Raw genomic sequence first — 27,614 nt, 5'->3', positions numbered from 1 at the left:
CCTGCTCTCTCTCAAAAATAAATGAACTTAAAAAAATACAAATACATTTGAAAGAAGGATGGGGAGAGCTATATTATATATAAACAGCAACTTCCAAAAAGCTGGGTGGCTATGCAAATATTACACTACAGACTTTAGAACAAAAAGTAAAAGTTCCTAGAGATATAGAGCAACATTTCATAAATGATAAAAGGGTCAATCCATCAGGAAGCTATAACAATTGTAAACATTAATGCACCTAATGACAGCATCAAAATATATGAAATAAAAACAGAAATAAAGGGAGAAACAGATAATTCAATAATATTTGGAGAGTTCAATACCCCACTTACAACAGTGGACAGAACAACTCCTAGAAGATCAACACAGATGTGACTTTAACAACACTATATAACAACTAGACCTAACAGACATCTACAGAACACTCTACCCAAGGACAAGCAATATACATTCTCAAGGGCACACTGACTATTCATCAGGACAGATCATATCCTAGGCTAGGAAACAAACCTTGGTAGGGGCACCTAGGTGGCTCAGTCAGTTAAGCTTCCAAGTCTTGATTTTTGGCTCAGGTCATGATCTCACAGTTGTGAGATCGAGCCCCAAATGAGGCTCCTTGAAGCCTGCTTGACATTTCTCTTTCACCCTCTCCCTCTGCCCCTCCCTGCTCATGCTCTCAAAAAACAAACAAAAAACTCAAACCTTGATAAATTTTAAAGGATTGAAATAAATTAACACACCTAGATAACCAATGTCTTAAGCCAAAAGAGAAATTAGAAAACACTGAGTGAAATGAAGATATAACATACCAAAACTAATGAGATGCAGCTAAAGGGAGGCTTAGTGGGAAACTTACAGCTTAATTAATGCTTACATTAATAAAGATACTAAATCAATAACCTAACCATCTTAAGACGCTGAAAAAAGATAAAAACTAAGCCTAAAGCAAACAGAAAGGAGGAAATAAAGATCTGAATATATATCAATAAATGAGACCAAAAGCTGGTTCTTTGACACAGTCAACAAAATTGACAAACTTTTAGCTAGACAAACCAAGATAAACAGAAAGAAGATTCAAGTTACTAGTGACAAAGAATAAAAAGGACTACAAGGGAATATTATGAACTGTGTGCCAACAAATTACACAGCATGAATGAAATAGGCAGATTCCTAAGACACATACTGCAAAGACTGATTCTAGAAGAAATAGATGATCTGAATAGAGTTATACAAGAATTATTCATCAATAAACCACCCACAGAGCAAAATATGGGCCCACTCCCATGGCTTCACTGCTGAAGTCCATACAACATTTCAAGAAGAATTAGTATCAATTCTTCACAGACTCTTCCAAAAAAACAGAAAAGGAAAACTTCCCTATGCATTATATGACTCTAATATTTCCCTGATAACAAAACCATGACAAAAAAACATTGTATCTCTCATGAATAGGACAGGGGCACTTGGGTGGCTCAGTCAGTTAAGTTTCCTGTCCGACTCTTGGTTTCAGCTCAGGTCATGATCTCACGATTTCATGAGTTTGAGCCCTGCACTGGGCTCCGTGCTAACAGTGCAGAGCCTGCTTGAGGTTCTCTGTCTCCCTCTCTCTCTGTCCCTTTCCCACTCCTGCTGTTTCTGTCTCTCTCAAAACAAACTTAAAAAAAAAAATGTTGGGGCTCCTGGTGGCTCAGTTGGTTAAGTGTTCAACTTCAGCTCAAGTCATGACCTCACGGTTCGTGAGCTTGAGCCCTGCGTCAGGCTCTGTGCTGATAGCATGGAGCCTGGAGCCTGCTTCAGATTCTTGCCTTCCTCTCTCTGGCTCTCTGCCCTTCCCCCACATACGCTCTGTCTCTCAAAAATGTTAAAAAATATTTTGTTAAATAAATAGGACAGAACTCCTAAACAAAAATACCAGCAAAGTGAACCTAGTAACATAAAAAAAGAATTATACACCATGACCAAGTGGTATTTACCTCTGAAATGCAAGGTTGGTAATGTACGAAAATAAATATAATACACATTTAAGTATTAGTAAATATTTAATATACCCAAATTATATCTATAATATTTATATCTAATATTGATATCTAAATACCAGTAGAATAAAAAAAACACAATCTTCTCAATAGATTCAGAAAAAGTATCTGACAATTTCCAACACACTTCACAATAAAAACACTTAAAAAAAAATATCAGAACTTCCTCAACCTGATAAAGTTTTTTCAGTCATGAACAAAATCACAGCTACTATCATATTTAATGGTGTAATCTAGATGCTTTCCTCCTAAGATGAGAAACAAAAGAATTTCTGCTCTCAACACTTCGATTCAACATTATACTGGAGGTTCTAGCCAGAACAATTAGGAAAGAAAAAGAAAAGGCATGCAGTATGAATGACAAGTAAAATTCTTTCTGTAAGCAGATTACATGACCTTATACATAGAAAATCCTAAGGAATCTACCAATTAGAACTCATAAATGAGTTCAGCAAGGTTGCAGGACACAAAAATCAACTGTATTTCTCTATACTTGCAATGAGCACATCAAATTTAAACATCTGCATTTGTAATAGCATCAAAAAGAACATACAGGAATAAAGTCAACAAAAAAAGTGTAAAAGTTATACTATGAAAACTGTAAAACACTGTTGAAAGAAATTAAAGATGATCTAAATAAAGGCCATAATAACCTATATTCACAGATGGACGGTGAAAATTTGTTAAGATGGCAATACTCCCCAAATTGATTTACAGATTCAACACAATCCTATCAGAATGCTAGCTGACTTCTTTGAGACAAGAAGTCAGAATTGACAAGCTGATTCTAAAATTCATAAAGAATGTCAAGGGATTTAGACTAGCCAAACTAAACCTGAAAAAGAAGAAATAAGAGGAAGGACTCTCATTTCCTGATTTTAAAACTTAGGTCAAATTAACAGTAATAGTAATCGAGGGGGGAGGGGCGGGGGGAGAGATCTACAATAGATAGTAATCAAGGATAGAATTAAGAGTCCAGAAATAAGCCCATGTGTCTATAGTCATCTGACTTTTTTTTGACAAGGGTGCTGAGACTATCAGTGGAGAAAGAATGTTCTCTTCAACAGTAGTACTGGGACAACAACTGGATAGCCCCATGCAAAAGAATAAAGTTGGACTCCTACCTCATACCACATATAAAAATTACTAGAAATGGATCAAAGACTTAAATGTAAGAGATAAAACTATAAAACTCTTAGAAGAAAACAGAGATAAATATTCATGACTTTGGATTTGGCAATGTATTCGTAGGACACCAAAAGTATAAGCAACAAAGAAAAAATAGATAAACTGACTTCATCAAAATTAAAATTATGATGGGGCGCCTGGGTGGCTCAGTCGGTTAAGCGGCTGACTTCGGCTCAGGTCACGATCTCGCACTCTGTGAGTTCGAGCCCCGCGTCGGGCTCTGTGCTGACAGCTCGGAGCCTGGAGCCTGTTTCAGATTCTGTGTCTCCCTCTCTCTCTGACCCTCCCCCGTTCATGCTCTGTCTCTCCCTGCCTCAAAAAAAATAAACGTTAAAAAAAAAATTTTTTTTAAAAATTAAAATTATGCTTTAAATAACACTATCAAGTAAGTGAAAAAAAAAAACACACAGATGAGTGAAAATATTTGCAAATATCTGACAAGACATTTGCATCCAGAATATATAAAGAACTCCTACAGCTCAACCACAAACAAAAAGCAAACAACCCAATTCAAAGATAGGCAAAGGATTTAAACTGGTATTTCACCAAAGAAGATACACAAATGACCAGTAAGCGAATGACTGACTGGGATGGCCAGAATTAAAAACTCAAATAACGATCAATAAAGCACAATAAAAGGCACTCAACATCATCAGTCATTAGGGAAATGCATATCAAAACCACTATAATATATCAATCAATACTCACTGGGATGACTATAATAAAAAATAGAAAATAAGTTGGTAAGGATGTAGAGAAACTAGAATTCTCCTGCACTGCTGGTGGGAATGTAAAATTATACAGCTCTTGTGTAAAATATGGCAAGTTTCTCAAAAAATTAAACACAAAATTACCATATGACCCAGCAATTCCCCTCTTGGGCATATACACAAAAGAATGAAACCAAAAACTCGAAGAGATATTCGTACCCTCATGTCCACAGGAGTGACAGCTAAAAAGTAGCAGCTACCCAAGGGGCCATCAATGGATGAGTGGATATACAAAATGTGGTATGTCCATATGATGGGATATTGTGCAGCCTTAAAAAGGAAGGAAGTTACAACTCATGCGATGACACAGATGAAGTCACAAAAAGACAAATAGTGTACAATAGTCACAGACAGAAAGTAGAATGGTGGGTGCCAGGAGCTAGGGGGATGGGGAATAGAGAGAACCTACTTAATAAAAAAAGCAGTTTTATTCTGCAGGGATAGAAATGTTTTGGAACAAGATAAAGATTGAGTGTACAATACTGGGAAAGTACTAAATGCTACTGAACTGTTCATTTAAAAATGGCTAATTTACATTATGTGAATTTCACCTCAATAAGTTATTTTGAAAAACAAAGTCTGATAACAAAAAGTGTTGACAAAAATGTAGAGAAATCAGGATGTTTGCATACTGGAGGTGGAAATATAAAATGGTGCAGTGACTCTGGAAAAACAGTCTGGCAGTTCCTCAAATGGTTAAACACAGTATGTACCCAGCAATCCACTCTTAGGTATATACCAAAGAGAAATGAAAAACGTGTCCATGCAAAAACTTGTACACAAATGTTCACAGCAGCATTATTCAAATAGCCAAAAAGTGCAAACACCCAGGTGGCCATTGATGGATAAACAAAATATCATATATTCATACAATAGAATATTTTGTAGGGATGGTTGCGCATTTCTGTAAATATACTAAAAACCACTGAGCTGTACATTTTAAATGAGCGAATATATGGTAGGTGAATTCTATCCCAATAAAACTGTTAAAAGTGTTCTGAGAGTAAGGAAGTAGCTTCTTTACTTTTCCCTCTTATACTCCAAATGGTACTCACCTTTGCCATCACATAAATAGCACACATTAACAACTGGTCCAGATGTCTGTCCATCATAAGCTCAGGACACTGAATTATGGAGAACTCAAAACAGGTCCAGATTTTTTTCCTCAGTTCATCTGAAATATCCAGTTTAGCACAAAGATCCCGAAGGCGGACACCTGCCAAGTGGTACACCTGGTAGATAAACAAAAACATTTCAAACTTTGTTTACCTAACACTTCTATTTACCAAGCTCTGCCCTGGGAAGGGTACATGAAAAATTACCTTTCTAAAGAAAAGCGATAAAGAGCTGGTCTTCCTGGGCCTAATACTGTTGCCAGTTAAAGGTGGGCCTTGTTTCTGCTGGTGTCCACCTGGGGAGATCTGCTGAATGGCCACCTGACCAGGGACTTGCAAAGTTGTTCCTGTCACCTGTGGAGAGCTCAAACTTCCAGTCAGGGCCTGAGCACTAAGGGGCTGGATGGAGCCAGTCACAGCTTGGGCCTGCCCTCCAACATTGACCTGGACTGGGAAGAATGTTATCCCTCCATTTTCATTCGCAATACCTATAATTTGTTAGGAAGAAAATGATGATGATGAAAGGTTCTCCAAGCACGGGTTTCCAATTTCTCCCCTCCCAACCTCCTTCCCCTCTCCACTCTTATCTCATATGGTCATTCCAGCCAAGTCTCAGGTAACTTTCCAATAAAGGCCACCGACAAAGAACTCAACATCCAACTCTGCCTTCCTCACCTTGTACAGGAATGGTCACTGTTTGTCCATTGTTGGCTGTGACAGTGGCTGTTGCCATGGTGACCAAAGTCTGCCCAGGAACTGGAGTGACAGAAACAGCCTCCCCCGATACATTCTGCACAGGGACAGCATTGACTAGGGGCTGTGGGGGAATGCGCCCAGGTGTCCCTCCATCAGAGGGGCTATCATTCTCGACAAATAACCGCCTTCTGGTGGAGCTGGCTGTCGGGGAGCTATATCTGTCATATAATGTGGCTGGAGATGTCATGCCTAGAGTCAAAAAAAAAAAAAAATCAAACAGTTTAACTCAAGGAAACTGAGATCTGACATACATCCAACCTGTTATGTTCAAAACTAATCAGTGTTTGAAATACTTCATAAACAAACATCACAGGGGTCATATCATAGCTCTGTTCAACTAAGGAAAGTTCAACCGAACACTATTAAGAACAAAATTTAAACACAGGAATTCTTCTCTATTTGTTCCACAGTGCTCCCTCCTACATTCCACCTTCTGCTGCATCGAAACCAAACTTTGCCCTCCACTGCTAGAGGGCCTTGATGATTTAGGGGCAGTTTAAAGAATTACTCTATTTTCCTAGGATACTTTTGACTATATTCAATGTTTACCTGCCACTCAAGTGCACTGTGATTTCACTGTGAAGCCACTACTCGATAAGGGGACATGATGGACTTGATATTACTGTGGTATCATCTGGGAGCATTTCCCCCAGTTTTATAAATTTTCATCTTTGTGTTTTTCCACATATAGAAAATTACTAGGACTCAATAATGTTCTTCAGCAAGAACAGATATATGTGAGTTGGACTCAAGCTTAGTTTATTTTTAAAACTTGAATGAGATGTAATTCACATACATTTTAATCACTTAAACTGTACAATTCAATGGTTTTTGGTATATTATGTTAATTCATTTTTAACAGAAATATATATAATGTATAATTTGCCATTTTAACCATTTTAAGTATACAATTCAGTGGCATTAATTACATTCACAATGTTGTGCAACCATCACCACTGTCTCTTTCTGAAGCTTCATCATCCCAAATAGAAACAAACTTGAACTATTATGGCTCAGTCTGTTGTTAAATATTCACACTAGTGGCTTAATGTTTATGCAGCAATCCCACCCTCTTCCATGTCTGGCTATAAAATCTGCACATCAGTGGGTTTTTAAATTTAAAAATATATTGTAGGGAGTGCCATAAGGGGAGTGACAGGAGCAGTCCTGACAGACCATAGCTTAACATTTCAATTTCTAATGGCACAGAAGCGAACAAACTTACCAGATTTGTATTTGGAACAAAGTGCAGTTGGAAGGAATGCATTATGATCATTATCTTGTAAAGTATTAAGAAACGTCATGAAAATGGAGAAGTGGTAAGTATAAAGAAAATGAAGTTTAAAGGCAAGTCCTAACCCATAGATCAGGGAAGCAGAAAAACAGTTAAGCCATTATGATTCCTCTTCCAAAACACAAGGAAACTTCCATAGAGATCATCCTTATTTATTGAGTATGCACTGATATAAAGTTATTCCTGATTTTATTCTTTATTATTTTTCTGTTAAAGCTTATTTATCTTGAGAGAGAGAGAAAGAGAGAGAGAGAGAGAGAGAGAGAGAGAGAGAGACAGAGAGAGAGAATGTGAGCAAATGGGGGAGGGGCAGAGAGAGAGGGAGAGAGAGAATCCCAAGCAGGCTCCTGTCAGTGCAGAGCTCTAATGGGGCCTGAACTCATGAACCATGAGATCATGACCTGAGCTAAAGTCAGATGCTTAACCGACTGAGCCACCCAGGCATCCAATGATGTCTAATTTTAAAACTGATCTTTCTTCTTATCAATTATATTAAAAGGTTGACCTAGAAACAATAATATCCTTCTAATGGCATCCAAGGATTTAGAACTCTCTGAACATAAGTTTAAAGCTTGCACCTGGAAGATGTTACAAAGGACTTCCTGGTGGGGCAGCCTGAGTGGCTTGGTTAGTAGAGCATGCAATCTTGATCTTGGGGTTGTGAGTTCAAGCCTCACAATGGGTGAAGAAGTTACTTAAAAACCAAAAAAGCTGCCTAAATACAACCTTATGAATAGCAAAACTTCTCTTTTCTGTACTTCCTGGGCCAGCACTGCTGTCGTATTAACCAGTGTAGCACAGCTCAACTGACAAGAGTCAAAGCTGAACACACTCGGGCCATTCAGTACTTTTAACTCACTGGCTTGCCTACACCTAATTGCACCATACAGCTCTATCTTTAAGAAGCTTTGCTGTTTCTTCTGATTTTGAAAGTAATACATATTCATCTTAAAAAATTTACAGAAAGCACCTGGAATTCTATCATCCAATAATAATCATTCTTAATAGTTTGGTTTTTCCGTTTCAGCCCTTTTGTATGCTTATATATAAACACACACTTAAAATACAGTAATCACATTAATATACTGTATTCTCTTTGTAAAGCCATTCGTTATTTCATGCATCTTACTGTGTTCCTAAATATTCTTCAAGAGCATTAACTTTTAAGTGATCCATGTGGTACTATAATGCACAGAATATTATCTTCTATATAAACCCTATTAACTTCACTTGTAGTTTTACAGAATTTCAATTCCCAGATATGAGGCTCCCAAATGCTCCCCCCTAATATTTTATTTTATTTTTATTTTTAAATTTTTTTTTAGCATTCATTTTTGAGAGAGACAGAGACAGAATGCAAGTGGGTTAGGGGCAGAGAGAAAGGGAGACACAGAATCCGAAGCAGGCTCCAGGCTCCAAGTCGTCAGCACAGAGTCCGATGTGGGGCTCGAACTCACAGAGCTGTGAGATCATGACCCGAACCGACCAACTGAGCCACCCAGGCACCCCTCTCCCCTAGTATTTTAAACTTACTTCTTCCAAGTCCTCCAGTATCAGCACGAACTTCACTCACCCTTCTGGGAGTCAAAGGAGAGCCAGTGATACAAATATCATCTGCTCTTTCCAGGTTCTGAGGTGGCATAACCTATAAAGAATTATATGCACAGAATATCATTATTCAAAAAAAGCATTTTAATTAGAATACAGTAACAATCTGAGGCAAAAGAAAACTTGGCTCATCAGTTATTCAACCTAAATAAAATCAGTTGTCTTTTTCATTTTCATACTGAAGTGGACAAAAATTCTGGCAGGCTTAAAAAATTCAAAACTAATAACAATACTAAATACGAATCCATCTTCATTACCAATTTAGAGAATTAGAATATCAATCACTCTAATGTACAGAAAATTAAGAGAGAATACTGCATTCTTACTCTGTCACTGAAACCTTGGCACAATCACAAATTATTTCTGAGTCATAGAGCTTTAGAAGTTTCTTCTTAGATACAGGGGTGACTATACCATATCAAACTTAAATGCCACCCTCCCACTTCCCATAAATAAGAAAGACATTAAGTTTAATTGCTCTAGGTGAAACAGGAATATAAATAGACTAGATACTGATATCCTTTTCTTCTAGAAAGATGCGAAGGTATTTTCACAAACCTCTTCGCAAGTCGGAACCCTGTTTTCATTGTCTCGAATTCTGTCCCAGAGTGGAGACTCTGGTTTCCATGCCAAATGATCCAAGATCTGTTCTTCAATCTGATTAAGGTGTTTTACCACCTCTCTACAAAGACCATCTTCAGCTCTAATGAATACTTCTATCACCTGAAATAACAAAAAATGTTCTGGTTTAATAATTTTTTTCACCACAAACTTAAGTGTGAAGTAAAATGGATATATTTATTCAGATGCTGCTTTATACATGTTTATAGATACATTAATTCATCAATATTCGAAGCCTAAAGAATAGTACTATTTTGAAATAGCTGGTCTTCCTTTCACTGTCTTTATAAATAATTATTATATAAAATGCATGCGGGAATTATATAAAATCTTTGGTATAACAGTATATTTTAAACAATTTTCTAAGAAAAAAGATGCCTATTTATTGAAGTTGAAAAATACTACTCTCAAAACTTCATGTTTAAAAACTCTAGGGCTGGCTGGCTGGCTCAGTCGTAGACCATCTGACTCTTGATCTCAGGGTTATGAGTTCGAGCCCCACGTTGAGTGGTAGAGATTACTTAAAAAAATAACCAAATAAAAACTCTAAACATTCAATCCACACCATTATAAAAGCTGATTTTGACTACTACATTAGAAAGAATTAAGATAAATTCATATACTGAATCAGTATTAAGACAGAAACAAGTACCAAATCAATGCTATCACTCTGCACCTGTATATAACATGTGAATGATAATTTTTATTTTCTTCTGAAGGACACTTTCATTGTTATTTCCATAAAATAAAAAAGGTTGCTATATAAGATTAGCTACTGATATGTTTGCCACTTTTTTTGAAGGCTACTTAGCTAATAAAATGAAAGCGTTCTAAAAGCTTTTATCAGATAAAAGGAAGAATCAAATGAAGGTTTTGCCCAAAAACAAGTCTTCATACCATCTTAAAAGAATTTAAATAGCTCTTAAGACTGTTCTATTTCTTCTTCTCTCCAAATAGAGCAGAACTTACTAAATATGTAATTAAAAAGAGAAGAGAAAGGAGTGCCTGGATGGCTCAGTCAGTTGAGTGCTGCACTCTTGACTTTAGCTCAGGTCATGGTCCCAGGATTGTGGGATTGAGCCCTGGGTCAGGCTCCATGCTGAGCATGGAACCTACTTAAGATTCTCCCTCTCTCTCTCTGTCTGTCCCTCTCTCTCCCTCTACCGCTCTCCCCTGCTCAAACTCCCTCTCAAAAAATTGAAGAAAAAAAAAAAGAAAAGAGAAGAAATGTACGTAGGTAGCAAAATGAATTAGCTGCTGAACAACAGGAAGTTCATCTCATCTATAATTTCTTCATAAGTGTCAGATTTTTTTAAATACCTTATAAAAATGATAAAGTGGCACATCAAATATTTCAGTAATAAATGGAAAATTCCCAGGAGGCTTATAAGAAAAAGTGACGACCTCAAGGCAGCAGGCCAAAAGTGATCTATGGAATGCATCTTGTTCCAGAATGCCCTACAAAACAAAGTTATTAACATTTAGAAACATAAGCCTACTCTAACAAGACATTTCTTCCCCAGTCAAGTTAAATAAAAATACCAAAGCATGTCATTTTTTGAGTTAGTGAGAAGTATGTGCTTAACTTCCTTATAAAACGTTTCTTAACTTTATAAATAAGACCATGTTTTAGCAAAAACAAGTATTAAAAGAATGTATATGAACTTTTAAAAATCTTACATATTGTAAAATATAGGTAATAAAAAATTACATCCCTAATAAAAATATACATACACCCTGCTGCTTAGAGGAATAATAATATGGAAAGATGTTACAAAACAGTATTTATAGTTAGAGGCCACTCTCATAAAAGGACAGCTAGAAGGAAGGGAGGTGACTGGCTAGATCGTCATGGACCAAAAGTCAACACGTTTATCTCAGGACACATAATCACATTTTCCTTTTTGTTTTTGCTTATTAATTTTCCAACCCTATACATAAACATTTACTATTTTTGAATTAAAAAGTTATTTAGACACCAAAAACATAGGTAACAGGAGAAAAAAACAGATAAACTGGCCTTCATCAAAATTAAAATCTTTTGGGGGTGACTGTGTGGTTCAATTGGTTGAGCATCCAACCTCAGCTCAGATCATGATCTCATGGTTCATGAGTTGGAGCCCCACGTTGGGCTCTGTGCTAACAGCATGGAGCCTGGAACCTGCTTCAGATTCTGTGTCTCCCTCTCCCTCTCTACCACTCCCCTGCTTGTGCACACTCACTCGCTCTCTCAAAAATAAACATTTTTAAAAATATTAAAACCTTTTTTGTATCAAAGGACACCATCAATGAAGTAAAAACACAACCCACAGAACGGGAGAAAATATTTGCAAATCGTGTATCTGATAAGGGATTAATATCCAGACTATATAAAGAACTCCTACAACTTGACAAAAGGCAGACAATACTACTGAATATTATGGATAATATTCTAAATATTATTTAGTCTTAAAAAGGAATAAAGTTCTGACACATATTAAAACATGGATGAACCTTGAAAACATGATGCCAAGTAAAATAAATGAGACACAAAAGAATAAATATTGTATGATTATACCTAGAATAGGTAAATTCGTGGAGACAAAGTAGAGATTACCAGGAGCTGGAGAGAGAAGTGAATGGGGAGTCACTGTTTAATGGGTACAGACTTCCAGTTTGGAATAATGAAAAAGTTTTAAAGATGGCTAGTGGTAAGGGTTGCATAACACCATGAATGTACTTAATGCTGTTGAATTATACATTTAAAAATGCTTAAAATGTTAAATGTTATGTATATTTTACAATAAAAAAGTTGTTTTAATAAGTTTCTTGAGTATACATGTATCCAATAATTATTATCACCCCCTAAACTGCAGCTATGTTTTATACACCCTTCTGTATATTTCAAAGTTTAAAACTCTGTCATTAACAACTTTTAAATTCCAACAGTCATAATTTTACATATAAAAAAGAAATGTAAATAGTTACAAGAAATCAGAACAATTATCAATTTTAAAATTTTCCTAAAATGTTACTTTAAAAAATAGTTTTTAGGGCGCCTGGGTGGCTCAGTCAGTTGAGTGTCCAACTCTTGATGTTGGTTCAGGTCATGATCTCAAGGTTTGTGAGATGGAGCCCTGCCTCAGGCTCTGCACTGATAATGCAGAGCCTGCCTGGGATTCTCTCTCTTCCTCTCTCTCTGCCCCTTCTGCTCTCTCTCCCTCAAAATAAATAAATACTTTATGGAAAAAAAAAAAGTTTTTAAAAATTTTTATTGATGTCATTTAAGTAAATACCACTTATTTCAAAATCAATTTATATTTGGCTAGTAAAATCTACAAAAAGTAATCACCTTCATCAAAGAGCACTGGTTGAATGTTGATGCTAAAGTCCTATCGAGTCAATACTCAACTTATTCTTGCTACACAAGGCATGTATTCTAAAAACTCAATTCAGGTTAAGTCTGAATGTTTCGATCCTTTTTAAAAAATGTTTATTTATTTACTGGGGAATAGGGGCAGAGAGAGAGAGAGAGAGAGAGAGAGAGAGAGAGAGAGAGAGAATCCCAAGCAGGCTCCCCACTGTCAGCCCAGAGGTTAACACAGCGTTCAAACCCACGAACTGTGAAATCATGAGCTGAGCCAAAATCAATAGTCGGGACGCTTAACTGACTGAGCCACCCAGAAGCTCCTGAATGTTTTAATCCTTGACTACAGAGTCTTACGGCCCATAGAAACCATGAGTTATAGCACATGGCCTGCTGCACTGAGAAACACTAAGTGGGGTAAGGAGACTCAGAACACAAGTTTCCTTAGGTGCCAATCACTCCCTCAGAGCCATGGTTTTGTCTTTGTTTTGTTTAGTTTGGGTTCTGTATGGGTAGGGCCAAAAGGGAATTAAATTTTATTGTGCTGATCAATACACTGGTCATTTACTCACAGATAAATCCATGTCTCCCAGTCTTTTCTGTTCCTGCTCAATAACTGATTCTAATACTTTATAGTAGAGCATTTCTGCAAAACGAAAATGTTTGCTGGCAATTTCTGCATAAATAATAAAAGAAACAGTCACATGCTAAGAAATTATTGTAGAAAGTGAGAGTTTATCCCATCCCCTGCCCACGAAATAAAATATAAAAACCAACCAATTACTTCATATACATGCACTTCTTACACCTGCTGTTCCCATCATTCCTAAGATTTCTTAATTTTCTTCATGGTAACCATACTAACGCTCAAAATTTTCTAAAATTATGAAATGAAATTTGCACTGAGAAAACTGTAATAGCATTCCATTAAGAGTCATATTTTTTTTTTGTAAGTTTGAATTGAACAGCTGTATGCTAGGAGGTATACAATTGGTTTGCTATTCTACTCATACTTGGTTCTAATTCATAACATCAAACAACTTCTAGAACAGGTCTGAGCATGAAACAGTTATATCTTCTGAACTTATTCTTAGTATTTTAAAGAATCACTATACTTCTATATTTAATAGTATCTAGTCTACAAGTGAAACTAAAGATTTTGCAAACAAAGTACCAGAAGTCCAACCAGTCTAAAATTTCTCTTATGGAGAAAGGCCCAGAAACTACTTGGTTGACAAAAAAAATTGGATATCCATATCTCAAACCTCAATCTAAAGTCATAAATCTTTTCTTCATCTTTCTGATTTAGTTACCAAGAAAGGACGCTGTAGTTAAACTTCAAAAATGAACAATACAGACAATATTAAGCTGTACCTTTAGTTGAATTACTGAAATCCTCATCTGGCTGGGAATGCTGAGAATATATTTCATACATTTCTTTCAATCTGTTGGCAATAGCCTGTGTTGGATCCCTGGAACATGTCCTAAAATTAAAAAAAAAATTTTTTTAATTAAAAAAAAAAAAAGTATCCAACTTAAAGGTCTTGCTGAGTCACAAATAAACTGTGTATAATTCTGTAGTTTTACTAACCTATAAATATAAAATACTTTGAACAGAAACTACACCTCCCAAAGTATTCTAGGAGATGCCATACTTCCTTATCGCAGGTGCTGGTCCTACTGTTTTGCATGAAAAAAATGTATCTTGTGTGGAGCTGCATGCAGTTAAATTTAGCATTCTTGACTGGCCCCCCTCTACCCTACACATCTGAAATCACTGGTAACAAACAAAACTGCCTTCAGTTGGTTCCTCAGAGGGCAATACAAGTCCCATTAGGAACTCCTGGAAGAAAACAGAATGAAGGGGTGTATAAACTATACTACAGACTCATAGAAACCATTACTGGCACTTTTCATTTTTTCCTCCAAAGCTAGGTGTATTTCATTGATTTTTTTTTTTTAACTTGAAAGGCAATACATATTCAATGCAGAAGCAGTAAACAAATTATCAGCAGTTGTTAACAACTATGTTTCTGTCTTTTTGTTGTTGTTGTTAGGAATTAACATATCCTTTTAAAACTTGTTTTTAAATATGTTTAAGGCGTAAAATTCCTAGTAGGGATTCCTAGTAATTGCTACTAGGAAAACCCCACCTGAATAAATACCCAGTGGCAAACCACTATAAAATGTTTTGGTTGCATGTGGGGCAGAGGGGTAGAGACCATCTTCATAGCACCCCAGCTCCACGAGGTCAGTACACAGGTCTGTACTACTGTGACGCCCATGAGGTGATCTAAGTTGCATTTCCTTCAGCAAGGGTTTTACTTGTCAGAAAGGCATTATGCTTGACCTCCAAATTTGACAATTTACCGAGGAGATTCATAACCTTTGGGTTGCTCTGATATCTGACACATTTGCTGGATTCTGGGCCATATCCTGGAAGGCCACCGGAGCTTCTGGATCCTGCACGGCTGTAAGAACCTTTGGATCACTATGAACTTCACTGAGCCCAGGCATTCCTGCCATTCCAGGCTTGCCCCCAGGAAAGCACCTAGAAAAGAGCCAGTTTGAGCTTCTGTCATCTAGCTTCTTCCTCTCTCCAGGTTCTCTCGTGTTCTTCCCAAGCCTTCTCAACCCTACTTTCTATTCTTTCTTTGATCTCTCGCTCTTCGTGTTTTCACTCTCCACTTTTTCACTCATACCTTCTCTGATGTTTGGCAATTTTCTGGGCCCTCACTGATCTTCTCTCAGCATCGCACTAGCATCTTCATCATAGTCCAGTTTACAAGCAAGGGCAAGGTCACGTGCTGCTTCTTCTCAATGGCCCAGAAGTCTGGGCTTTCCCATGCCACTTGTAATGCTGAGCTGAGTCAGGATTTATTTCCATAGCTCTGTCACAGTCTTGGATGGCAGTGTTTGGCATCTGTAATTTAATGAAGACACTGGCTTTCCTGGCACACAGAATGGCCAAGCGAGGATTCAGCTTGATGGCATCTGGGTACAAATCAATGGCCTTTTGCAACTCATCATCATTTAGGGCATCCAATGACAGCCACTATTTCATCATTTGCTGGATCCATCATTTCCCCACTCATCTCTATATTTTCATCTCCCATTTCTTGAGGGGCATTGTTATCTGGTTCAATCACACCTTCACTGTCAATTTCTAGACCACTTTCCTTGCTTGATGGTTCATCTGTCTTATGTTTTCCTCCACCTTCTTACTAGCTGTTTTTTCTTCACTGTAGCAGGTGGTATTTAAGCCGCCACGCTCACCACCCATTCTCAGGAAGTGCATTTCCTTGGTGTGCAGAACACTCAGGTCCTGCTTACACATTTTCATGAAGGCCTGAAGTTCGTTCACTTTGCAGGGGGTCCATAGGCCAGAGGCTGTGGCCCGGTCCAATTCCAGGTGTGGGTGCTATGTAGAAGCAACTGTGCTTTTATTTTGATCACAAATATAAATATTCATTGTAAAATTGTAGCAAGTTTAGAAAATTCTAAAGAAAATAAAAATCAGTTATAATCCTGCTAGAGGTAGCTACTGACTACCATACACAAACAGAATTTTATTTATGAACACACTCACAGGTACCTTTTTTACAGAAAATAGGAGTCTTTGGTTTTACTTAGCGTTTACTGGAAATATTCAACCCCACTAATGGTGTCTAAGATTAAAGAAGCTCCTACACCTGGAAAGACGCTATAAAGTCAGCCTTCTAAAATGTATTTATAAAATGCTTCTGTATTCTAGGCCAACAAGGTCCATCTGTGGAAGAGGCCATATAGACTCAGCCTGTTGGGTATTAATCACAGTCAAGTTATGAATAAAGCAGACTTCATGAAAATGTGAAGGGAAATTAGTCAACCTTGGTATTTAATAAGTCTAGCTGTGAGTAGGAAATTACTAGTGTATACTGGGCCTCCTTATACTACACCACCAGAAATAAAATAGGCTCCTATAGGATCTATGTCATCAAATCCGATACTTTTTAGGACAGAGGGGCCTTGGAGGTAGTATTTTCAAATAAACTTGCAAAAAAATGTGCACAGGTAATAAATTCCAGTCTATCAGGCTTTTCACTAGGGCTCACTGATATTTCTACCAGTCTCCGGCAGATCAAAGGACTAAAAGCAGTTAACTTCCTTTTCACACTAAGGGTATTTTACACAACTTACAAAAGTTATGGTGGTCTGACACTGATTATGAATGTAACTGTTTTATCTTTTAAAATCTGACCTACCCCTCAGAAATTTGCTCAGGTCCAATCTTCTTCATGAAGTCCTTTGACAACTGCTATTTTTATTGATCCCCGCCCCCCGCCCCCCGACCCTGCTTCCTGAAATCTTAAGATAGAACATTAGGTAACAGTTTGGTGCCTTATTCTACAGTGTCTAGTGTTGTTAATTACTGTCTCCTCTACTACACAGAAGAAATCTGAGTGCTACGGACTGAATATTTGTGCTCCGCCTCCAAATTCCTATGTTGAAACCTAATGCCCAATGTGATGGTGTTTGGCTGTGGGGCATGTGGGAGCTGATCAGGTCATGGAAGTGGAGCCCTCATGAATGGGATTAGTGCCCTTATAAAAGAGGCCCTAGAGAGCTTCCTTGCCTCCTCGCTCATTGTGAGGACAGCAAAAAGACAGCTGTCTATGAACCAGGAAGCAGTTCTCACCAGACACTGAATCTTGGAACCTTGATCTTGGACTTCCAGCCTCTAGAACTGTAAGAAATTAATTACTGTTGTTTATAAGCCACCAGTCTATGGTATTCTGTGATAACAGCTGGAACACACTGAGATACTGAGGAACACACTGAGGAAAAATGATCACCAACATAGACGGTGACCTATGTCCTCTACAGACTAATAACACGTCTGAGCATGCAACTGGTATAAAATTAATAATGGGTGAATTAAGCCACTAAAAAGTAAAAAAAAAAAATTTTAAATAGAAAATGGTCAACAATCAAATCTTAGAAGGCAAGAAGGGCTCAAACCCACCTTAGAATCTGTTCCAATTTCTCACTTGGAGCATTCTTGAGGCCTGTGAGCATGGTGTGAAGACGACTCAAGCTGTGTGTTGCTGTAGAAACTGGGGTCACACAAGGGCTGTTATCCTTAACGTACCTCACACCAGTCAGTGGTGTGGAGATCCTAAGTGCTTTAGACTAAATGGGGGCGGGGGGGGGGGGGGAAGAAGACTATTTTAGATTAGAATGACTTTCAGTTACTTCACAAATGAGAATTCAAACCAATCAGACTTCATCAATAAATTTTAATGATTCAAATATCTCCATTCTTGGAATCTGAACATAACACCACTAGGAGCCACCACCCTCCATGTGAAGACGTGTGAAAGGACAATTTGTATTTTAGCCAACTAGAAAGTCTGTCTCTTAAAAATTAAACCCTAAGACAAGGCATACTTCCCGTACTTCCCTGTCATCCCTACTTTAGGCCTAAACCTGAAGGCACAAACAAGGAATATACAGTAAAGAGCATCGCTGAGAAACAGAATTTCACAGCTGCCACCCACCACTTTTTTGTAACTACTCAAAGATTGACAAAGGAAAGCTGTGAACTAACCCTGGCCCAAATGAATTCCATGATTTAACAAAAGCCCATCTAAATCATCAGATCTGCTTCAGAGACATGGAACAAAACAAACATTCCTAGATGCGAAAACAGCCTGACACAGAATAGCCTTCAGTCTTCTTGCCCCTCCTTTACCTATAGTTACTAGAATCTATCAGTTCCCCCCTGCACCCAAGTCTATAGATCTTCAGGGAAATAAATTTAAGTCAACATTCCTGAATATAAATATGAAAAAGATAGGACTTAATATCTGAGAATTTAAGCATGACTACATATGCTAATAAAACATCTTTTCTATTTCTTCTAATAAACTCTGAAAGGTTAAGAGAGCTTAAGAGTGTCTTTTATTTTATTATTTTTTTAATGTTTATTTATTTATTTTGAGAGAGAGACAGACAGACACAGAGAGAGAGAGAGAGAGAGAGAGAGAGCGCAAGCAGGGGAGGGGCAGAGAGAGAGGGAGACAGAGAATCTCAAGCAAGCTCTGCACCGTCAGCACAGAGCCCAATGCAGGGCTCAAACTCAGGAACCATGAGATCATGACCAGAGCTGAAACCAAGAGCCAGACACTTTAACCAACTAAGCCATCCAGGTGCCCCAGGGGTGTTTTTTAATATTAAGATAAACTGTGTTTCCCCACATAGCTAAGTATATTAATTCTAGAGATAGCTATAAAAACACCTAGCAAAATTTTCACCTGGCAAAACAGACTACTCAAGTTTAAGGAGATACAGATATGCAGAGGAATTTGCCATACAGATACAACTCTACACATACAGATATAAATCTATATGTTCTGTGACTTAAACAGGAGAGAGCCAAGACTTCCACTTGGTTTCAAAGAAATTAATTCTACAATTTTTTTAGGTCAATGAGACAATCTGGGTGGATTAACTTCATTCAGAAGACTATTCCCTGATCTACACGGCTTCTCCTACAGCCAGCTTCTTCCCTGTATATAAACCAGTGCTTTGCTGGGAGGGAAAAACACCTTGCACGTGCACAGCAAAAGCAACAGCAGCATCTCCCACTGCCCACAGACATCAATGCTTCCACACAGGGAACGCGGTATGACTGCCACAAACAGCTTTCTGCCCACAGTTCTCAAGGTCAGCATACAGCTTCTCGGCAGCACTGTTTAGCTCTTGGCTTAAAGCTTCCCGGGCATTCTGATCAAGAGGAGTCTTTCTCTGACTCAGGTATAAATATTGCTATTTTTGAAACTTGAGAACTTTCCTTCTCCAAGTAAACACTTCTAAACTTTGGAGTGCCCCAGAGCTCTGTCCTTAGACCTCTTCCATTCTCTATCAACTCACACAGTCACTCTTCATGGCTTTAAAAGCCATCTATATCCTGATGTCTCCAGAGTAGACACACACAGCCCTAACTTCTGCTATGAACACCAATCTTGTACGTCCAAACTGCCGACTCCACTTGTCTACGAGGATGCCTAAAAAGGTATCTCAAATAACATACCATCATAACCCCATCTCTGAGTTTTTTCCCTGAATAAATGTCAATAATAAATGTTCATGGAATGCCTACTATGTGCCAGGCACTGAACACAGCACTGGTCACAGCCCTCATGAAGTTTATGTTTTAATGCAGGAGACCCATAACAAACAATTCTTTTTTCCCATCTTTGTATTTATCTATCTACTTACTGTCAGACAAACAATTCTTTCTACCCACCCACTTACCTTAAGACAGTGACAAATACTAAGAGGAACACTAATCACAGAGTAAAAGGGGAAGGAAGTGCTGAAGGTTGGGGAGGATGTCAGTGGTTATCATTCTATGCAGTGGTCAGTCTATCGGAGACCTGAATGTAGTGAGGAAATAAACCACATGAATATCCTGAAGAAACATGTTCTAGGCAGAGAAAACAGCAAGAGCAAAGGCTTTGAGTTGGGGTATGCTCGGCATATCTGAAGAAGGAGAACACAGGTTAATGTGACGAGCACAATGGGTGAGGAGGAGAGTGGTAGGAGATGAATTCAGAGAGGCAGCGGGCTACATCACTAAAGACCTCAGAGGCCTTTGGAAGAACTTCAGCTTTTATACCATTTATGCAACTGCAGTCATCGCCATTATCTTTCTCTCACACCCTGGATCCAAGCCAGCAGGAAATCCTGTGGGTCCTGTCTCCAAAACACTGCCCCAATACCACCATTGCTCTGATCCAAACCACCATGAGCTATCACCAGAACCAGTGCTACAGCCTCTTAATTCCCTGCTTCTACCCTGGCCCCTGCCAAACACCCCCTACAAGACCTTGAAAAATGCAGATCAAACTAATTCAGTCACTGTTTTCCATAACACCTTCCTAATGGCTTTCCTATCAGAGCAAAAGCAAACATTCTTACCAGAGCTTCCAAAGCCTTACAAGGTCTGCCCTGCCCTCACCCCCACCTCACTTTTCAACCACTCTCTCACTCAATTCCTACCACAGTGCTCTCTCATCATTCCTCCAAAAAGCCAGTCGAGCTCCTACCACAAGCCTTGGCACATGCTATTCTCTGGGCTTCAAACACATTCCTCGGCTAGTCACATGATTTGCTTCCTCACTTCAGGTCTCTGTTGATGTTACCCCCTCGGAGATGTCTTTCCTCACCGCCCTATCTATAGCAGCCCAAGGCCCACCGTTCTCCCTTCTCCCCCACGCTCTGAACTACTACCTTATTTGACTTCTCTTTATACACTATCATCCGACGTCCAATATATTCACTTGTTTGGTTATCTATTGTCCATCTCCCCACACTGAAATATAAAACAAGGTATTCATGGCTATTGTGTTCACTGCTGTATCACCAGTATGCAGGACACAATCTGGCGTGTGAAATACCTTTAGAATATTTACTGAATGAATAAGCAAACCAGGCTTAAGTCTGGTCTTACAGGTGAGTTACCCCTTGGAAATATACACACTGCTTTTGGAAGCACTTGTCAGAAGCTGTGTATTTTCTGTGAACATCACACAATAGAAGAGAAACTCTTAGTCTCCATCATCCTAACTGTATGCATGAAATAACACCTGAAATTCAATGATCCTGAATGTCAATTTAACGGAATTTTCCTAAAGACTACAGATGATCAGTTTCTCTAGTGTCTAGATGAAGGTACCATTCAGGTCAACTGACATTTTCTAAAATGCTTACTACGTTCAATATGTAAAGACTGTATATTACTGGCCCATTTTTTTTTTAAAAACCGACAGTTATATCAGCATGATACATTCATTTAAATTTATATCAAAGGCTCTTCCTCTCACATCCAACCAAAAACTCGGAAAGTTGATGTTAACAAAAATTAAGTCAGTAAAGACAGAGACCATTTTTTCAATTAAGTAGGACAAGAATTTCCCTTTTCATACTGGAAGAAGTACAACACACACACACACACACACACACACACACACACACACAAACACACACAATTACCACAATAACACAGAGACTCCGGTATGTCTGCTTTCCTGGCACTGGCCAGCTCACCTTGTCGAAATGCTGCTGGAGGATGGCTTTCATCTGCACCCGGTCAGCAGCCTCTGCTCCCGAACCAGTGTTCAGACACCGTGACAGAGTCCCAATTTCCTCTTCAGCATCCTCTCCAAGAAATATCCTTTCATCTAAATTCCCAACAGATAAAACATACTCCTCATAGGCCTTATTGATGGCTTTACTATAGGAAAAAAAAAAAAGACAGGCAAAATGTACACTCACAGGACTGCCGTTTCTGTTAGTATTTTAAGCCACCTAATTAGGTCATTTTTTTATTTACTCCAAGTTCTAATAATTTTGTGAAAGTTAAATTTCAGATCACGGTTACTTACATCTGAGCTGTATAAAATGCAAGCTTGCTACACTAGGCTCACCCGTCATACAGCGAGTGTATCTTGCTGACAGTATTTTGGCGGGGATTGGAGGGGAGGAACCCTCTACCGATCTACCTGGGAGGTGCAGTTTCTGGTGAGATGCTTAATTATCTTTCCCAGTTGCTCTAGGCACCTTTGAAGACCTCGCTACTTCTACATCATCATTTGAACCCATACAGTTCCCAAAGAACTTCTTTTATCTCAAAAATTATGATCCAAAAGCTTAACTATTAAAACTTTAAAGAACAGCCATACAATTTCCAATACATTTTAACCTGTGTGCTTACAGTAACAGCTGACACAACTTTTGATTGCTTTCTGATGTTCTCCCACAAAATATATTCTAAGTTTCCAGGGTACAAACAATAAAGACACTAAACTCTGAGGTTTCCTAAGCACATAGTTTACAAAATATTAAAATGGCTGATAATACAAATACTCACAAACTCTCTGCAAAGTTCCCAGGTTCTAAAAACCCTGTAAGATTTTCTTCTTTTCCCTTAAGGAGCTATGATGAAAGAAAAGATCCTTAAGTCATCATATTAAAATAAATCTTTCCACAGAAAATATTTTCACATTACTTCTTTACTACTTACAAACCTTTTTTTCATAAAGTTTCCTAATATAGGGTTTCCAGAAATGTTCCTTTATTCCCTTTGCTTCCAAAACGAGGCCATCATGTAAGGAACAGAGTTTCTCAATGACACAAGGCGGGTCCGAGGAAGGTTTAGAATCCTTAGCATGAAAATCCTCTGACAGGCCTATAATGAACAGAATCACAGAACAGAGAGATCAGGTAGCATTCAATAAATCAAACTGTAATAAACCAAAATACAAATAATCTAATCAGCCTATGAGTTAGTGTATAAGCACATAGGAAAGAGTGTAGAGGGGCATAATTTGACTCTAAATATACCTCTAAGATAGCAAAGACAAAAGAAAACATAGGCAGTAATCTCTTCAATATCATCCTCTTCAATATCATTCAATATTGAATGTTGCTATCATTCAATAGCAACATATTTATGGCTATGTCTCCTCAGGCAAGGGAGACAAAGACAAAATCAACTACTGGGATTATACCAAAATAAAAAGCTTTTTTGCACAGCAAAGGAAACCATCAACAAAACAAAAAGGCAACCTAATGAATGGGAGAAGATATATGCAAATGATTTATCCAATAAGGGGCTAATATTCAAAATATATAAAGAATTTATACAACACAACACCAAAAAAATCCAAGCAGTTCAATAAAAAAATGAGCAGAGGACCTTAATAGACATTTTCCCAAAGAAGACATCTAGATGTCCAACAGACACATGAAAAGAAGCTCAACATCACTAATCACCAGGGAAATGCAAATCAAAACCATGAGATATGACCTCATACCAGTCAGAATGGCCATTATCAATCAAAAAGACAAGAAATAACAAGCATTAGGGAGGCTGTGGAGAAAAGGGAATCCTCATACACTATTGGTGGGATGGTAAATTGGTGCAACAACTTTGGAAAAGTGTGGCATTTCCTCCAAAAATTTACAACAGAAATACCATATGATCCCATAATTCCACTGGGTATTTACCCAAAGAAAATGAAAACACTGATTTGGAAACACTTGCACACCACCATGTTTACTGCAGCATTATTTACAATAGCCAAGATATGGAAGCAACCCAAGTGTCCATCAATATATGAATAGACCTCTCTCTCATTTTCTCATATTCCCTTTCTCTCTCTCTCTCTGTCTCTCTCTGTCTCTCTCTCTCTCTCTCACACAGACACACACAGACACACAGACACACACACACACACACACACACACACACACACACACAGGAATACTATTCAGCCATAAAAAAAAAAATGAAATCTTGCCATTTACAACAACATGGATGGACTTAGATGGTATTATGCCAGGTGAAATAAGTCAAACAGTTGATAGATACCATATGATTTCACTTACATGTGAAATTTAAAAAGCAAATGAAAAAAAACCAGACTCTTAAGTATGGAAAACAAACTGGTGGTTGCCAGGGGAGAGGTGGATGGGGGAATGGGCAATATGGATAAAAGGGATTAAGAGGTACAAACTTCCAATTATAAAATAGTAAGTTGCCACCCCACCCCGCCCCCCCAATGGAGTATTTCTGGGCCTGCTTGTCTGTGGTGAGCCATGGACACCAGTCTCTGTTCTACAGGATGGGGTTTGTTAAGTTTGTCAAGAATAAGGCTTGCATCAAGAGATACCAAGTGAAATTTAGAAGACAAGAGGGCAAAACTAATTACTATGCTTGGGAACGCTTGGTAATTCAGGATAAAAATAAGTAGAACACATCTAAATACAGGATGATAGTCCAGAGAGAGACCAGAGAGATCACCTGTCAGACTGCTAATGCCCGTACAGAGGAAATGCGACGGTTTGTGCAGCGCGTGCTTATGAACTCCCAAAGAGAGGTGTGATGGCTGGCGTGACAAATTATGCTGCAGCGTACTGTAGCAGGCCTGGACAAGATCTAAGAAGGCCAAGTGGAGGTGACAGGGGATGAATACTGTGGAAAGCACTGAGGGTCAACCTGGTACCTTCACCTACTATTTGGATGCAACCACTCCTCAAAATAAAGTTTTGGGGGCCCTCAAGAGAGCGGTAGATGGTGCCTTCTCTGTCCCTAATGGTACCAAATGATTCCCTGGTTATGATTTGGAAAGCGAGTAATTGAGTGCAGAAGGACACGGGCAGTACATCATGGGTCAAAAAGTTGCAGATTGTATGCATTACCTAATGGAAGAAGATGAAGACGCTTACAAGAAACAATTCTCTTAATACATAGAGAACAAAGTATCTCCAGGGGGCACCTGGGTGGCTCAGCTGGTTAAGTGTCCAACTTCGGCTCAGGTCATGATCTCACAGCCCATGAGTTCAAGCCCCACGTCAGGCTCTGCTCTGACAGCTTGGAGCCTGGAGCCCGGTTCGGATTCTGTGTCTCCCTTTCTCTCTGCCCCTACCCTGTTTGCACCTCTGTCTCTCTCCTTCTCTCTCAAAAGTAAATAAAAATTTTTAAAAATTAAAAAAAAAAAAAAATGAACAAAATAACTCCAGACATGGTGGAGGAGATGTGTAAAGCTCACAGCTCACACTGCTCTAGGAGAGAATCCAGTCTAGAAGAAGAAGCCTAAGAAAGAAGTTAAAAAGAGGTGGAACTATCCCAAAATGTCTCTTGCCCAGAAGAAAGATTGGGCAGCTCAGAAGAAGGCAAGCTTCTTTAGAGCTCAGGAGTGGGCCACTGAGAGCTAAATCAAACCACAATTTTTATGAAGATTTTTCAGACAAAGACAATAACAAACTTATCGACCAAGTAGCTAACATAAATAAATAAATTAAAATAAAATAAAATACATAAGGCAAGGAGATGAAAAGTACAACGTAAGGAACATAGTTAATAGTATTGTCATAACACTGCATGGCGACAGATGGTGACTACACTTACTGTGGTGAGCGCTGAGTAATGTACAGAGTCGTCAACTCACTATGTTGCACACTTGAGACTAATATGACACTGTATGTTAATTATACTTAAATAAAATAAATATACAGCAAATACAGATAAAGTACATCACTACTCAAAAGATTTCGGTTAATTATTTATCTGGAAATAAAGAAAAAAAAGCTGAGGTAACAATTTTAGTATACTGCAATAAGATCTAAAAAACATAAAAAAATAAAACTTTGCAAATAAGTCTGACATTCAAATAAAAAATACAACTTTGAAAAAAATTACTATTCAAAGTATATACTGTTTATATATTTCCATTTCATCATACTGGATGTAGGTAACATATTGATTTACAGCTTATTCTTACCCAAGACTCAGTATAAGAATAAATAAATAAGCGGGGCCTGGGTGGCTCAGTTGGTTAAGCGTCCTACTCTTGATTTCAGCTTCAGGTCATGACCTCACAGTTCGTGTGTTCGAGTCCTATGCTAGGCTCTGCACTGACAGCACGGAGCCCGCTTGGGGATTTTCTCTCTCTCTCTCTCTGTCTCTCTGTCTCTTCCTCAAAAGTAAATAAATAAACTAAAATCAAACAAAATGGATAAATAAATAAGAGGAGAAAAATGAAAAGCGGCTACTACATAGAAATATAAAGGGAGTTAGGAAGGAAAGGAGAGAATATGAAGAACATTAAATGTACTGAAGCAGGAACAACTAAGTAACTTCAGTAACTTTAAAAATCTACCTTGAGGGGCACCTGGGTGGCTCAGTCAGTTGAGCTTCTGACTCTTGATCTTGGCTCAAGTCACAGTCTCATGGTTTGTGGGATCAAGCCCAGTGTCAGGTTCTGTGCTGACAGTGAGGAGCCTGCTTGGGATTCTCTCTCTACCTTTCTGTCTGCACTTCCCCACCCCGCCCCGCTTACGTGTAAACGTGTGCTTATGCTCTCTCTCAAAATAAATAAACATTAAAAAAAAAAACTTCAGGGGCGCCTGGGTGGCGCAGTCGGTTGGGCGTCCGACTTCAGCCAGGTCACGATCTCGCGGTCCGCGGGTTCGAGCCCCGCGTCAGGCTCTGGGCTGATGGCTCAGAGCCTGGAGCCTGTTTCCGATTCTGTGTCTCCCTCTCTCTCTGCCCCTCCCTCGTTCATGCTCTGTCTCTCTCTGTCCCAAAAATAAATAAACGTTGAAAAAAAAAAATTTTTTTTAATAAAAATTAAAAAAAAAAAAAACACAAAAACTTCAGAGTCAGACAAGCTAAAATTTTAACGATAACCACCCCAAAACTGAAAATCACTCAGAATCCTACCATGGTATTATTCAAATGTCAACAGTTTATATACTACCTCTATAAAGACTGTTTAATATTTATAATATTGTCTGTGAGTTATAATTTGGTCTCTTACTGTATATCATTCATAGAAATAGCATGGCCTTAAAGCCTGCTTAAATGCATTGCCAAAATAATCATTTCTATCCATCTTTTAGTTTAAGAGCTAAAAATTCATTTTACTTATTTACAACCATAACTACTCCTCTTCTGTAGGAAAAAACCTGAATGAAGATTATTTCAATAAATCCATTTTGAGCTCCTACTGTGTGTCAGGCACAAAGCTTGGCAACGCAGAAAACAACATCAGTTTAATGCGACTTTGCTACTATAGGTTTTTAAATTCCTTCTGGTTGTTTCAGAAACTTCTACAGTTGTCATGTAAGACTTCACACTTTGTAATATTTGCGATTGCACTTTCCATAAATATTTTTACAGAGAGCTCAACTCCTGGGTTTAAGTAATTACAAGTATTCTGGATTATGATGATGGAGCTTTTCAAAGCACTTAACGCTCTCTGATGCTAGGAAACCTGTGGCATGTGTACAGCTCCCAAGAATAAGCATATGGTAGAAATGTGAGTTGTC

General features: G+C 38.2%; 1 protein-coding gene and 2 pseudogenes across 1 annotated transcript in view; 1 reads left to right on the top strand and 2 right to left on the bottom strand.

The window, feature by feature from the left end:
• Window positions 1-27,614, bottom strand: part of RBL2 (RB transcriptional corepressor like 2) — a 56,570-nt gene that overhangs the window by 16,525 nt on the left and 12,431 nt on the right. Inside the window, exons 6-17 of the mRNA XM_043599204.1 lie at window positions 22,808-22,968; window positions 22,651-22,715; window positions 21,828-22,014; window positions 17,740-17,906; window positions 14,109-14,218; window positions 13,307-13,410; window positions 10,709-10,846; window positions 9,326-9,490; window positions 8,693-8,804; window positions 5,785-6,054; window positions 5,317-5,597; window positions 5,050-5,226 (exon numbers count right to left, since the gene is read on the bottom strand). Coding sequence (XP_043455139.1) covers window positions 5,050-5,226; window positions 5,317-5,597; window positions 5,785-6,054; window positions 8,693-8,804; window positions 9,326-9,490; window positions 10,709-10,846; window positions 13,307-13,410; window positions 14,109-14,218; window positions 17,740-17,906; window positions 21,828-22,014; window positions 22,651-22,715; window positions 22,808-22,968 — 1,937 coding nt within the window. The remainder of the gene's footprint in view (window positions 1-5,049; window positions 5,227-5,316; window positions 5,598-5,784; window positions 6,055-8,692; window positions 8,805-9,325; window positions 9,491-10,708; window positions 10,847-13,306; window positions 13,411-14,108; window positions 14,219-17,739; window positions 17,907-21,827; window positions 22,015-22,650; window positions 22,716-22,807; window positions 22,969-27,614) is intronic.
• LOC122495191 lies at window positions 15,038-17,361 on the bottom strand (annotated as a pseudogene).
• LOC122494203 lies at window positions 24,269-25,816 on the top strand (annotated as a pseudogene).

This window comes from Prionailurus bengalensis, chromosome E2 (assembly GCF_016509475.1).
Source record: "Prionailurus bengalensis isolate Pbe53 chromosome E2, Fcat_Pben_1.1_paternal_pri, whole genome shotgun sequence".
Lineage (NCBI taxonomy): Eukaryota > Metazoa > Chordata > Mammalia > Carnivora > Felidae > Prionailurus > Prionailurus bengalensis.
Note: the sequence above shows the minus strand (reverse complement) of the source record. Positions and strands in the feature narration are given on the sequence as shown.